Raw genomic sequence first — 14,173 nt, forward strand, 5'->3', positions numbered from 1 at the left:
GTTATTATCTATGCATAAGTCACTTTAATAACTCTACCCACATGTATTACCTCAATTACCTCGACTAACCGGTGCCCCCGCACATTTACTCTGTACCAGTACCCCCTGTATATAGCCTCGCTATTGTTATTTTACTGCTGCTCTTTAATTGTTACTTTTATTTCTTATTTTTTTAGGTATTTTTCTTAAAACTACATTGTTAGTTACAGGCTCGTAAGTAAGCATTTCACTCTAAGGTCAAAACCTATTGTATTCGGCGCATGTGACAAATAAAATGTGATTTGTTTACATAGTTGGATCCTTCATTTTCTTGTTTTTACACTAACGTTACACAATAGAACATTTAAGAACAGTCAGCCCTTGAATGCCACCTAACGTTAATAACTTGCAGAGTTGAAACAAGCTAGCTAGCTAACGTGACCTAGCAGGGATTGAAAGCTAGCTAGTTAACGTTACCCTTTCAAACCTGTCGTCTGGTTAGCCTGCTAGTTTGTAGCCAATGCCAGGAATCAAGATAGTTAGCTTTCCTAGCGCCGAATCTAGCCAATTTGGCTAGCTAACATCGGGAGTATGGGGTAACGTTAGTTGCAGCGTGGTGAGGGTGAAAATCTGCATAACTAACTAATTGTAGCCACATTACTTTTTACAATTTCTAGTTAGCAATTTGACATCAGTAATATTCTGGAGGCAGTGGAAACGCAATTCGAGCAAGCCCAATCCCGATTGACTTCAACGTGCGAGGCTTTAGATACGGCTGTTTTTTCTCTCGAATTCGAAAAGACTTACGCTACATTTTTGGTTTGCGAAAAGCCCATACTTCTTAGACCGGATATAGAATTGCACACAACCGGATGTCCCAACCCGGACACGAGAGAATGGCCAACGAAGAAAGGGGCGGAGAATGCACGTTTACACGCACCACGTCAAATACGTCTAATTTCATTGGAAACATGTCGGCAGATGAGAAAATGACCAAGGTAAAGAAATGTTCGCTTTATTTTCCTAGCTAGCTAATTTACAACGGCTATGTTGATTGCAAATTAGTCAGTTATTCAATACACCGAATATCCATACACGAAATGCGAGTTGTTTTGCTTGCATAGTCTTGTTTCTGGCATTCTGCTAGCATGAAGCCAGCCCCCGTAAACAATTAACGTAGCTAACTAGCTTGCCAGACACCGGTAGAAAAGGGCTCTGGAAGATTTAGGAAAAGGTTCACAATTAAACATTTATAGCAAATATTCCTACATTTTGCAGTACATTTTGTGGAGATTGAGTGTCCAACATTTTCAATGGTCCTGAAATGTTTCAACTTCAGTAGGTATCTAGTTGGCTCGTGCATAACGTTACAATAGGAAAAGTTCCATTTCAATGCGTGCGTGCATTTCAGTGTCACTCACTACAATTTCAACATTACCTCTGGACATAACACTTCCAGCTATTATGGATGTTAAAATCTCTCTTGTTACGGTTGTATTCATTCATTTATTCAGTATATTATTTGTGATGTGATCTGCAGCTTTTGCACAAAAAAATAAATTCCAATGAGTCTTTCTTCATGTGGTGCTCATGTATTTCCCCAATGTTAGGAGTTTTCTGAGAATGATGCATTGGAAACTGTACCTAAAGTGAGACTCTCAAGCCAGTCAGATGAAGGTATGGATGTAAATTTGTCTACTGTAGATTTTCAAATATATACACCTTTTTATTACAACCCAATTGGGTTGTGCTGTGCATGTTGATGCAGAGGCTTTGAATGTTTCCTAGGTGATGCAAGTACTGCCACGGCAGTGGTTACGAAGGAGACCGAGCCGATGGGTGGAATGCTGTCACAGTCGCTGTTCCAGGAGATTCAGGGGGATGGTTCGAAAAACGGGGAGGAGAGCGAACGACTATCAACAACATCCTCTTCTGTGTCCAGCAGAAACCTTGCAGGTATAAGATTGATCTATCTAGTGTCCATGGTTACAAGACTGAAATAACATTAATTTCATGTTTATATCTTATTGTCAGTTCTCTCTTTTMTCTCTCTCTTCCTTAGTTTTCATAATCTGGTTTAACCTATGATTCCTTTGTTTATTCCTCACTCACAGGACATGCAGCGAAGACCCTTCCATCCACATCCTCTTCACTCACTTCCACTTCCTCTCCACCTGGCAGAGCAAAGATGAGTGTTTTTGGTCCTGGAAGTAAAGTTCTCCCGCCCCATCCCTCATCCTCCTCTCCCCATCCCTCATCCTCCTCTCCCCATCCCTCATCCTCGTCTCCCCAGACAGCAAAGATACACCGTGCTCGCAAGACCATGAACAGACCTCCCCCAACACAGGTGAGTCTCCTAAGACGATGGCTGGTAGTAGCACTATATTCTTTAGAATAGCCATTTTATATTGTGATATCAATCAAAAAGGGCATATCTTATGTTTGAGTTAGTATGTTGACAAGAAGAGTATTTTACCACTCAAGGTTTCTATTCCTGTCACATTAAACCACTTCCTGACCATCTGATCCATAGAGTTTTTGCCTTTCAGGTGAGGTGCATTGAGTCTCCAATCGTGCCAGTCAACCCCACAGACCCCACGACCAGCTTCACGACAGACAGTGATACTGGTCAGCGTTGAAATATTGCATACATTTAGACTGAGTTAAAGGAAAGATTCACCCATTTTGAATGTTCTATATTATTTATGCGTCTCTGAGCGATGTTCTATCGTTTCCCAGGGTCATTTCATGTCTCTGAGCCATTCTCCATTCAAGCAGGCTGAAATATAGCCGGTACACCACTTTTTTTCCCTCCGGGAATCGATAGAACGTCGCTCAGAGATGCACACACACAATATAAAATTCAAAATGGGTGAATCTTTCCTTTAATGTTTGTGTAAGATTACTTACTGTTTGAATTATGTCACATTAAATGTGTGTCTCTTACTCAGCAGCAGCAAAAAGGAGAAGGTTGGGCCAAGGTTTTGACGGTACACCTGAGAAGGCAGAGAGCGCTACAGGCACAGAGCAGAAGGTAGGGACGGGGAAGGGGTGTGTCAGTGCTTTGTTATTGCTTTGAGATAATAGTTGCTTATAATGGGTCTCATGTTGAGTTATTAAGGAGTGACCCTGACCTAACGTTTAGTTTTTCTTGCTTGAATTTCAGGAAGATCGTGTACTCCGCGAGGCTGCGAGACGGCGTGACAGTTGGCTGGAGGACTTGGAGGAGGATGCAGACGAGGACGAGTTTCTTCTCTATAACCCCTATGCAAGAGACGACACGGACGCAGCCTATTCCGACAGCAAGGTCAGAGGCTAATATCAATGTAACTGACATGCTCACCACAGAATAAATATGATTATTGTGGCCACAACCCATTTGTATATACCCTTTAACAGGCAGCTCAACCAATTTTAAATGAAATTAAACATGAATTTAGTTTGGCATATTTTATCATCTTGATCAATGCCATTTAGTAAAATGGTCATGTAGTTTTCTTTATCAGAATCCCATATTTGTTTAAACACGCATTCAAAGATGGTTGAAAACCAGGAAGTGAACATGAGCAAAACTGAACCTTRTTTATCACACTTTTCTGTACTAGTTGTATATAAAATGGAAAATTACAACATTGGAAAATGTTGTTGACATCTAAAACAAAAGTAATTCAAATCATTTTAAAACTTAGTTTTACAATTTTAGGAACTCTTGAAAAATATGCTCTACCAGGTRGTTGAGTTGCCTATTAAAGGAATGCTATGAAGTCAAATGGACAATGGATGAATTTTTTTGTCTGTGCAAATACACAAATGATTTCAAATCCGTATCATTAATCACRGTCTGCCTCTTATCGTCAGTATGTTTCACAATATCATTCAGTACATGTAATTTTACTGATATTCAAAGCATTTGAACTGTAAATGCATTAATTTACATTCATTCTAATGATGATATTTTGACACGTATGATATGTATTAATATTTGATATCAGTCCCCGTTTTAACTGGGCCTATCGTCCATTAAAAGTAAATGAAGTAGACATAATGTAAATTCATGTATCATATTTTTTAGATTATTTTAAAAGTATATGCAAATTCCTATACAAAATTTGTTTACTCTAATTGGGCAACTCAACCGGCTGGTTGAGAAGTTTGTTATGCGTTACCTATCAAAGTTTTTAAGTTAGGCAAAGTTAGTTAGGCATTTATTGGCCTATGCTGAGGCTAAATACACATTTTGCAGAAAATATATTTTTCAGGTATTTTTTGCTTGGCGTACCAGTTAGAGTTAATGCTGAATAGCCACGATTTTAAATAGTTACACGGACACTGTTGCTGCTCTCTTTCCATATGTATACCTTCCATTTTTCCTYTTGCAGTCTGAAGATGGTAGAATAGAGGAAAGGCTACATGAAAGAGAGGCAGAGGAGTCTGGTAACATGACAGATCATGTGAGTAGTTGAACCCTTCCTGTGTTGGTAGTTACAATCATTTACCGGGCAATTTTAGGCAACATGTGTTGCATTAGATTCCCTTGCTGGAACATAATGTCTATTTGGGCAAAGCAATGTTTCTCTTCAGGTCAACCAAACCCTCTTTGCCCACAGAGCTCTGAGTCGGACCCACAGAGGCAGGGCCAGAGTAACAAAGTGAGCAGCGATTCGCCATGGACTCGCCCAGGGCGGGGAAAAGGGAGAGAGAGAGTCGAAGGAGTAGAGGCAGGAAGAGGCGAGTGACAGGGAGATCTTCATTAGTTTGTATAAATAGTCTTATCACCGGCACTATCATCACCACAGTGCCCTATTGCTGGTCAATTATTATTTTCTGTTGTAACTCCCAGCAGTGTCTGCAGCATCTGCTCTAGGTGGGTCCCGYGAGTACACAGAGGTTGCCTTGGGCTCCCTGGACATCGCGGCTGCAGACAGCCTAACACTCTCACCTCACCACGGTGGGTAGATGGTGTTCACACACAATACACAATCTGCATGTCTTTATCCATGGACTCTCCGGGTCAAATCCTAGCTTGACGTATGCTTCCTGTAACTTTGACACAAATCTCCCATTGATATCTTGTGAGCCACATGATTTGCGAACATAACTAAAGCCACGATATGGTTCTCAGTGAATAGCACTGATTATCTGCGACAGTGAATAGTACCATATCACACCGATGATGGAATGTCTTATCTGCATGTCTGTGTAGAAGGCAGTGATGGTGGGGAGACAGAGCGTCTGGAGGAGCTGCCTCTGTGCAGCTGCAGGATGGAGGCACCACGCGTAGACRGCGCCAGCAGACGGCCCAACAGACTCTGCATGGCCACAGAGAGCGTCAATGGAGAGGTGTGTGTGGCTGTGCACATGTAGCCTACGTGAAGTGTGTTTCACCTAGGATTTTTTTCAGCAGCGGTGGCAAAGTTAGTGTGGGGGGAGCTTGGTATTGAGTGTGGCCAATGGTGCAGTCTCTGACTGAACGTTTTAGAGGCCGCGCTCTTGGCCGCACAGACAAAARTATTGCAGTTTAAAACAAATATCCTGCAATTTTGCCATGGGGTGAAGAGAATTTGCGGATTTTTAGGCAMATTTCCTGCACATTTAACCATGGCTTATGCCGTGTTCTTATGCTATCTAAGTGACTCAAACATGATTTTTTCCCCCCCACTTAAATCTATGGGGGCCCCATGCCGTTACTTTTTTGGAATTTCAGATTCTCCCTGTTGGTTTAGTTTTTATTCTGGTGGTTGTAAATTCTCAAAGATGATCTTATAAAAAAATATATAGCTCCATTATCGTCATTATATTTTTTACATCATATTTTTAGGAGTCGCTGCTAAATGAATATAGGCGATTCATCGCATTTAGAATCAACATATGACTCTTCACTACTTACTTTCCCTTTCTATTTTTCCCTCTCCCTCTGTCTTTCGCAGCTGGTGGGCTGTACCAATATCATTCTGAAGGGGGAGACCATGCGCCCGTCCAGTCGGGTTTCCCTCATGGTGCTGTGCGAGAGCCATCGGTCACATATGGTCAAACATCACTGCTGCCCTGGATGTGGATACTTCTGTATCGCGGTAAGGTTTTGTGCCACCCCCACAATCACGCATGATGTCTGAACTGGTTAGGTGAAAGCAAATTCCAAGTAGACATCCTCCATATTCTTTTCAGACTTAGCTTGTGTTTTCAGATCTGTAAAGATGGAGAGGAGAAAGAGAGAGGGCACTGTAGACACTTGAGATGCATTATAAGTTTGTATGTACAGTATATGTTTGACCTGGCCTTAACCCACACACCCCTCCCTATCTGATCTCCCAGGGCACCTTCCTAGAGTGCTGTCCGGACCAGCGCATCGCCCACCGCTTCCACCGGGGCTGTGTGACAGTGCTGGGGGCTGGGAGGGGCAGGGGCATGGGCACGGGCATGCTCTTCTGCCCCCACTGTGGCGAGGATGCCTCGGAGGCCCAAGAGGTCACCATCCCCCCCTCAGCATCTGCGGTCACTGTGGTCACCACCTCAGCCTCCTCCACCACCACACCGTCCCTCCCACCCTCCATTCCCTCGGCCCTCTCCCTGGCGGCCTCCACGGGGGCGCTGAAGAACGGGAAGAGGCCAGAAGGCCCTATCAGGTGAGGATTGAGGCAGAAAGAGGGAAATGAAGATGTGTGATATGACTAAGTGTAGAATGCATTATGATTTTTYCCCCTACACTGCACTCCAATCATTGGGTGCTTTTGTTCCGCTTGTTGCATATTTGTGGATAATTGGTTGATTTGAGCTTGTCTGTGATTCTGTATTATTTGATAACTATTCATGTGGAAATTATGGATATTCGCACTACCCTAATTGTCCCAGCCTTTTTTTTTTACTCACTCTTTCTCCTCTCTATCCGTCAGTGCGAGGATGCGTGGGGTGGTAAAGAAGGACCCGGAGCAGCAGCCCCCCCAAGCCGCTGTGGCAGCAGGGCCTGTCAACGCAGCTCCCCCAGGGGAGGGGGGAGTGGACAGTGTGGGACCCTCCCTCTGTCTGCCCAATGGGAAGCCAATCTGTCCCAGTGCACTTCCCCCCGGACCCAGTAGGGCAGCGCTGCAGAAGGCTATTCTCACCCAGGACACTGAGAGGTGAGACAAAATAATGAAATAGACTAATAGTTGTCTGTCGGGTGGCGCAGTGGTCTAGGGAACTGCATCGCAGTGCTAGCTGCGCCACCAGAGTCTCTGGGTTCGCGCCCAGGCTCTGTCGCAGCCGGCCGCAACCGGGAGATCCGTGGGGCGACGCACAATTGGCATAGCGTCGTCCGGGTTAGGGAGGGCTTGGCCGGTAGGGATATCCTTGTCTCAGTATGTAAAAATGTAATAAAATGTATGCACTCTACTGTAAGTCGCTTTGGATAAGAGCGTCTGCTAAATGACTAAAATGTAAAATGTAAATGTCTGTCTTTTAGAATAACATTTTTTAATTGCAAATCAATGATTGATGGGAATTGTTTACAGCTACACTTGAGCCCTGTTTAGATGCTTTGAAAATACATCCATCTTTTCTTCCTTTGTTGAAATAAACATTTTTCTGAACTGACTGAATTGGGGAAATGTATTTAATGGTGTTGGATCAGTTATTAGTCCAGGGAATAGGTGTGGGAGAGATGCATTTTACAGAGTCCTGACAGCCATAACATAGGAGCTGTTCTCACTTGGTGATTTATTGGTTGTGATTGGTCAGGAGGAAGAAGCTGAGGTTCCACCCCCGCCAGCTCTATCCAGCCGCCAAGCAGGGCGAGGTGCAGCGAGTTCTGCTCATGCTCAGTAAGTGTCATAAGGAATCTGTTCGGCAGTTGCCGTACCAGGCGGTGATACAGGGTCGTATGCAAGTGAATGAATGAGATGACATTGACTCCTACTGCTGCTAATAACCCCTCCACTCAACGTCCTCTCTATGTTTGGTTCAGTGGAGGGCATAGACCCAGCCTACCAGGCTGAATCCCAGAACAGACGCTGTGCTCTCCACGTTGCAGCCCAGAGAGGCCTGCTGGAGGTCTGCTACATGCTGGTGCAGGTGCACAATCTTTTCACTTCAATTACAACTGCGCGAAATTCATTAGGCAGTTTTCTGTTGCAAACGTTCTACTACGGTGTGCCCAAATGAATACGACCCTGCTCTTTATCATTATGGTGATAAAAGTGACTCCTTTACATTTTTTCMCCCAAATATGGATCAGAGTGTCTCTCATACAGTTCTTATTCACCAGAGTGCTCAAATAAATGTCTCGTCTATTTACAGGCAGGCGCGAAACTTGACGTCCAAGACAAATCCATGAGGACCCCTCTCCTGGAGGCCATCATCAATAACCATGTGGAGGTGACCAGGTACCTGGTCCAGAACGGAGCCTGCGTCTATCACACTGTGAGTGTCTGGTAAACAGCCCCCATACCAAAGCCGACTCGCTAACATTAGTAGTGGCTCTAATAACATGAGCCGTAAAGGATTTAAACCTGAAAGAACTTGATAATCACCTTGAGTCACCTCAGAAGTCAACAGGAGAATCTATTCTAGACTAACTGTAGCTAGGACCTGTARGCGGTATGTTAATACAATCTTGATTGTGATCAAGTTATCCACTTCTGACCAATATTAACATGAKAATTTCTTTGTCCACCTCTCCTATTGTCTTCCTTCCCCCAAACTATTGTTTTTTTCCATTCTCTTTCCATCTCCCTTTCCTCACTCTTTTCCTCTGTTTTTCCTCTCTTCTCCCCTTCCTCTGCTCTCCAGGAGGAAGATGGCTACACTGGTCTCCACCAYGCAGCCAAACTGGGAAGTCTGGACATTGTCACCCTTTTGTTGGAGACGGGACAGGTGGACATCAACGCACAGGTGGGGAAGAGCGAGAGAGGAACACTCTTGGGCTCTAGACAGGGTGGCAACAACCAACAAGTCAGTGTGTGTGTTTTATCAGTCTGTGTCACTCTTTGTCATGTTCATTGACCACATTGTCTGTGTTCTGAGATTCAGACTTCATGCACAGTTGATAATATGATTCTCTTTATTTGATATGAAGCTGTAACTTAAAATATATTTCACAATTATTTTTTTATTTTTTATTTTTATTTTTTTTATACATATGCCAACCAGAGTTTATCTAATTTCAAACTGTATGTTGTGTTTGTCTCTGCAGTGTAGTACTCCTTTACTTTGCGTAGCACTAACTTCTTCCTTTTGTAGGTATAGTAATCATTCAATGTACTCAATAACAGATGCTGTATCATGTGTCACTTGGTAGTGTTGGGTACCTGTAGTTCTTAATTAGTCAATAGACTGAGTTAACTATTACCAGCAGACCAAACCTGTATGTTTAATCTATGTACCAGCTCCATGTAACGTACTGAACCATAGCACTTGTGTTTGGCTGTATTGGCTTGAGTACTATTGTATAGTCCAGTCCCCTAACCCTCTGTCAATGTGCTGTATCCCCCTTTCAGGATAGTGGAGGCTGGACTTCTATCATCTGGGCTGCAGAGCATAAGCACATCAACGTCATCAGAGCACTGCTTAACAGGGGGGCTGACGTCACCCTCAAGGACAAGGTTAGTCTTTCTGTCCTGCTATAACAACATATTGGCATACAATGGCCAAACATGATTTTGAAGGAAGGTATGTAGGATTTATAGGCACAAATCCTTGAAACGACAGCATTTGCTTCTTGATACTTGATTTAATGAAGGTGTGGGACATTTTGGTTATGACTCCAATTCTTCTAATAATGTCTTTTTTTATATCCATTAATTTGTGATTGAAGTCTCTCTGGGATGATAAGAATCTCTCCTCTYTCAATTAGGAGATGAATGTGTGTCTCCACTGGGCATCCTTCGCAGGCTGTGTGGAGATAGCAGAGATGGTGCTGAATGCTGGCTGCCAGCTGTCCTCTGTCAACATGCACGGGGACACTCCCCTACACATTGCTTCCAGGGAGGGCTTCCTCGAGTGTGTCACGTGAGTAGCCCTATGGCCTGTCAATCGCATCCATCGGTCACTCCTATAGTCTATCAGTTTAGTATCTACAGACAAATTCCTTCCATTCCAATCTGAAGCTAGTTGAGCATTTTACACCCCCCTGAGATTACCCTCCCCATACCCTAATCTGATCCTAGATCTGTGTTTAGGGCAACTTTAGCGCCTTTCTTTGTTTTGATTGCTTATCTCCTTCTCTCTCTATAGGCTTTTCCTCTCTAGGGGGGCAGACATTGACATCATGAACAGGGAAGGGGACACGCCTCTTTCTCTGGCGCGTTCCGATTCGCCCGTCTGGGTGTCACTCCAGATAAACCGGAAGCTGCGGAGAGGGATAGCCAATCGCATGCTTCGTACAGAGAAGATCATCAGCAGTGACGTAGCCCAGGGGTATGAGAACGTGCCTATCCCCTGTGTGAACGCAGTGGATGATGAGGGATGTCCCTCAGACTACAAGTACGTCTCCGAGAACTGTGAGACTTCAGCCATGAACATCGACCGCAACATCACGCACTTACAGGTACATCCATATGGTAACACCGCASACTTTTAGATGATCCATACTATGATACTTATTGTCATTGATCAGGCATGCGTTTTCCCTTTCTACAAACCTGTGTCTGTATCTGTCCCTCAGCACTGCAGCTGCACAGATGACTGCTCCTCCAGCAACTGTCTGTGTGGACAGCTCAGTATCCGCTGCTGGTACGACAAGGTTAGTGACACATTATTTATTTTACATCCCACTTTATTTGGATTTTAAAGTATTCAGCCGTTCTAGCTGTAAATGTTGTAGTTTTCTATTTGAATAAGGAAACAAAATCTGGAACCTTGGAAAAATCCTAGGTTTTCAGAGCGTGCTTCTTCAAATTGTACATATCGTCTTATTGAACTGTGGATAGTTTGTTGAACATAGATTATTTGTGATGGACTTTCCAAATAAAGTGTAACAAACTGTGTATGTCCCTTTTTTGTCACCCATGATGAAATTGKGGAGGGGACTGTGGATTTGTCTCCGTCCATCTGTTTGTACGTTAGTCACACACGATATCTCAGACAGCATTGGCCCTATTTTGACAACTTGGGTGAATGATGTGTCTTGCCATAGAGATCCAGAATTTACAAAATTACACTGACTGGCCAGATGGTGGCGCAATAACAATACATTGAAAATGCTAACATGGAAAGGGTCACGCYCTCACCCCTGACTGATCTGCACAAAACTTGATATATGGCATCTATGGACAAAGCAATATTTTCCAGACGAGTACCTAAAACAACATGGCCGCTATTGACCAATAAACATTCACGTGGGTGTGATCTGGCACACAAATGCATATAAATCAGTCAAGGATATTCATATTGTAACAATTTGGTACACATGATGCAAACACTGTCGAGTCAATATATGCAAGGACATTCATATCATCCACACGGGGGTGTTACAACAGGCACATGTTTGTTTCTCTTGATCTTTTTTAATCAGAGTGCTGAAATTTGGCACGCATGCTCAGGGATATGAGTCTAGCTAACCCACGTGATACCTCAGACTTCACTGGCCCAATTTTGACAACTTGGGTGGATGATACGTCTGAAAAGATGTCGCATAAAGCTTACTTAATTACAGTACCAGTCAAGTTTGGACACCTACTCATTCCAAGGTTTTTCTTTATTTTGACTATTTTCTACATTGTAGAATAATAGTGTAGACTTAAACTATGGAATCATGTAGTAACCCAAAAACTTAAACAAATCTAAATATATTTGAGGTTCTTTGAGGTAGCCACCCTTTGCCTTGATGACAGCTTTGCACACACTTGGCATTCTCTCAACCAGCTTCATGAGGTAGTCACCTGGAATGCTTTTCAATTAACAGGTGTGACTGTGTTAAGCTAATTGTGGAATTTCTTTCCTTAATGTGTTTGAGCAAATAAGTTGTGTTGTGACATGGTAGGGGTGATATACAGAAAATAGCCCTATTTGGTAAAAGACCAAGTCCATATTATGACAAGAATAGCTCAAATAAGCAAAGAGAAATGATAGTCCATTACTTTAAGACATGAAGGTCAGTCAAGATCTTTGAAAGTTTCTTCAAGTGCCTACGCAAAAAACCATCAAGAGTCATGATGAAACTCTTGAGGACCGCCACAGGAAAGGAAGACCAAGGTTACCTCTGCTGCCGRGGATAAGTTCATTTAGAGTTACCAGCCTCAAATTGCAKCCCAAATAAATTCTTCAGAGTTCAAATAACAGACACATCTCAACATCAACTGTTCAGTGGAGAMTGCGTGAATCTGGCATTCATGTTCCAATTAATGAAAGAAACTACTACTAAGGGACACCAATAAGAAGATAGTTGCTTGGGCCAAGAAACAGGAGCAATTGACATTAGACYGCTGGAAATCTKTCCTTTGGTCTGATGAGTCCAAATTTWAGATTKTTGKTTCCAACCACCGTGTCTTTGTAAGACGTAGAGTAGGTGAACGGATGATCTCCGCATGTGTGATTCCCACMCTGAAGCATGGAGGAGGAGGTGTGATGGTGGGGTTGCTTTGCTGGTGACACTGTCAGTGATTTATTTAGAATTCAAGGCACACACAACCAGCATGGCTAACACAGCATTCTGCCGCAATACGCCATCCCATCTGGTTTGCGCTTAGTAGGACTATCGTTAGTTTTTCAACAGGACAATGACCCAACACACCTCCAGGCTGTGTAAGGGCAATTTGACCAAGAAGGAGAGTGATWGAGTCATGCATCAGATGACCTGGTCTACACAATCTCCTGACCTCAACCCAATTAAGATGGTTTGGCATGAGTTGGACCGTGGATTGACGGAAAAGCAGCAAACAAGTGCTCAGCATATGTGGGAACTCCTTCAAGACTGTTGGAAGCTGATTGAGAGAATGCCACGGGTGTGCAAAGCTGTGTTCAAGGCAGGCTAGTTGAAAGAATCTCAAATAAAAAATAAAAATATTATTTAACACTTTGGTTTCTACATGATTCCATATGCGCTATTTCATAGTAAAAATAAAGAAAAACCCTTAAATGAGTAAGTGTCCAAACTTTTGACTGGTACTGTATTCGATAAAATAAAAGATTTTCACTGCATCCGGGATAACGTACACAGATGTTTCGGGTTTACAGCCTCTTCCCCCTAAGAAGAGGTTTACCAGTAAGCCAACTTCATAGACTGCGTTGCATCTGTGACAGAGGAAGAATATGATACACAATTAAATTCTCCTTTMGTGTTTTCACTTGAGAGGTTACCCGGCTTGATAAAGCAAAATAAAATAAAAAAAGTTAAAAGCTTGAACAGAATCTAGTTACTTAATAAATCCCATCAAAATGGAATAAAGTTTTCTGTAAACTATATACTTACTTTCAATGATAGCCGTAATGGCATGAAGTCTATTGTCAATAAACATTGGCATATTATCATCAGACTCCTCTTTATTTCGTATTCCAGAATCCACCTTTATTCACCTACAAACGATCAAGAAATCTATCAAACATTGGTTAAATCAGATGTGGTCAGAGAGAAAAGAGGCCTTCCTAAAAAGGATGCTTCCCATTAGATCATGTCCCTCTTGTAGCACCATAAGGAAACAAAGTCATGTATAGCTTGCACTACTAAAGGAGTTATTTATATGTTAGTGTTCTTGCAATAAGATWTATTTTGGAAAAACTTCCCGTGCCTTGAAAGTACACCTTGGAGAACATAAATCCACTATTAGACGTCTAGATATCACCTCGCCAKTTGCGAGATACTTAATTGCGTTGCGTCGTGATCGAAAAAGTTTGTCCACCATGTAGAGGTGATTTATGAAAACATATTACTCCAAAGAGAAGCCATGTGGATATATACACTGCTCAAAAAAATAAAGGGAACACTTAAACAACACAATGTAACTCCAAGTCAATCACACTTCTGTGAAATCAAATCCATAGATGTCTGGAGGAGATCCCTTCAGGAGACCATCGCCACGTCATCAGGAGCATGCCCAGGCGTTGTAGGGAGGTCATGCAGGCACGTGGAGGCCACACACACTACTGAGCCTCATCAAAGTTGGATCAGCCTGTAGTGTGGTTTTCCACTTTAATTTTGAGTGTGACTCCAAATCCAGAACTCCATGGGTTGATAAATTTGATTTCCATTGATCATTTTTGTGTGATTTTGTTGTCAGCACATTCA

General features: G+C 42.8%; 1 protein-coding gene across 3 annotated transcripts in view; it reads left to right on the top strand.

Moving 5' to 3' along the window:
• Positions 1-878: 878 nt before the first annotated feature.
• The window catches only part of LOC111955128 (histone-lysine N-methyltransferase EHMT2), a 20,300-nt gene continuing 7,005 nt past the window's right edge, over positions 879-14,173 (top strand). Inside the window, exons 1-22 of one of the 3 annotated variants that reach the window (XM_023975225.2) lie at positions 879-977; positions 1,590-1,656; positions 1,768-1,935; positions 2,094-2,326; positions 2,529-2,607; positions 2,931-3,013; positions 3,146-3,286; positions 4,359-4,430; positions 4,587-4,707; positions 4,823-4,927; positions 5,183-5,319; positions 5,907-6,050; positions 6,292-6,602; positions 6,870-7,094; positions 7,693-7,775; positions 7,919-8,025; positions 8,251-8,373; positions 8,743-8,904; positions 9,450-9,554; positions 9,806-9,960; positions 10,186-10,498; positions 10,616-10,693. In XM_023975225.2, the coding sequence (XP_023830993.1) occupies positions 951-977; positions 1,590-1,656; positions 1,768-1,935; positions 2,094-2,326; positions 2,529-2,607; positions 2,931-3,013; positions 3,146-3,286; positions 4,359-4,430; positions 4,587-4,707; positions 4,823-4,927; positions 5,183-5,319; positions 5,907-6,050; positions 6,292-6,602; positions 6,870-7,094; positions 7,693-7,775; positions 7,919-8,025; positions 8,251-8,373; positions 8,743-8,904; positions 9,450-9,554; positions 9,806-9,960; positions 10,186-10,498; positions 10,616-10,693 (3,039 nt within the window). In that variant the 5' untranslated portion in view covers positions 879-950. The remainder of the gene's footprint in view (positions 978-1,589; positions 1,657-1,767; positions 1,936-2,093; positions 2,327-2,528; positions 2,608-2,930; positions 3,014-3,145; positions 3,287-4,358; positions 4,431-4,586; positions 4,708-4,822; positions 4,928-5,182; positions 5,320-5,906; positions 6,051-6,291; positions 6,603-6,869; positions 7,095-7,692; positions 7,776-7,918; positions 8,026-8,250; positions 8,374-8,742; positions 8,905-9,449; positions 9,555-9,805; positions 9,961-10,185; positions 10,499-10,615; positions 10,694-14,173) is intronic. The other 2 variants (XM_023975227.2, XM_023975226.2) reach the window with 2 other exon arrangements.

This window comes from Salvelinus sp. IW2-2015, linkage group LG30 (assembly GCF_002910315.2).
Source record: "Salvelinus sp. IW2-2015 linkage group LG30, ASM291031v2, whole genome shotgun sequence".
NCBI lineage: Eukaryota > Metazoa > Chordata > Actinopteri > Salmoniformes > Salmonidae > Salvelinus > Salvelinus sp. IW2-2015.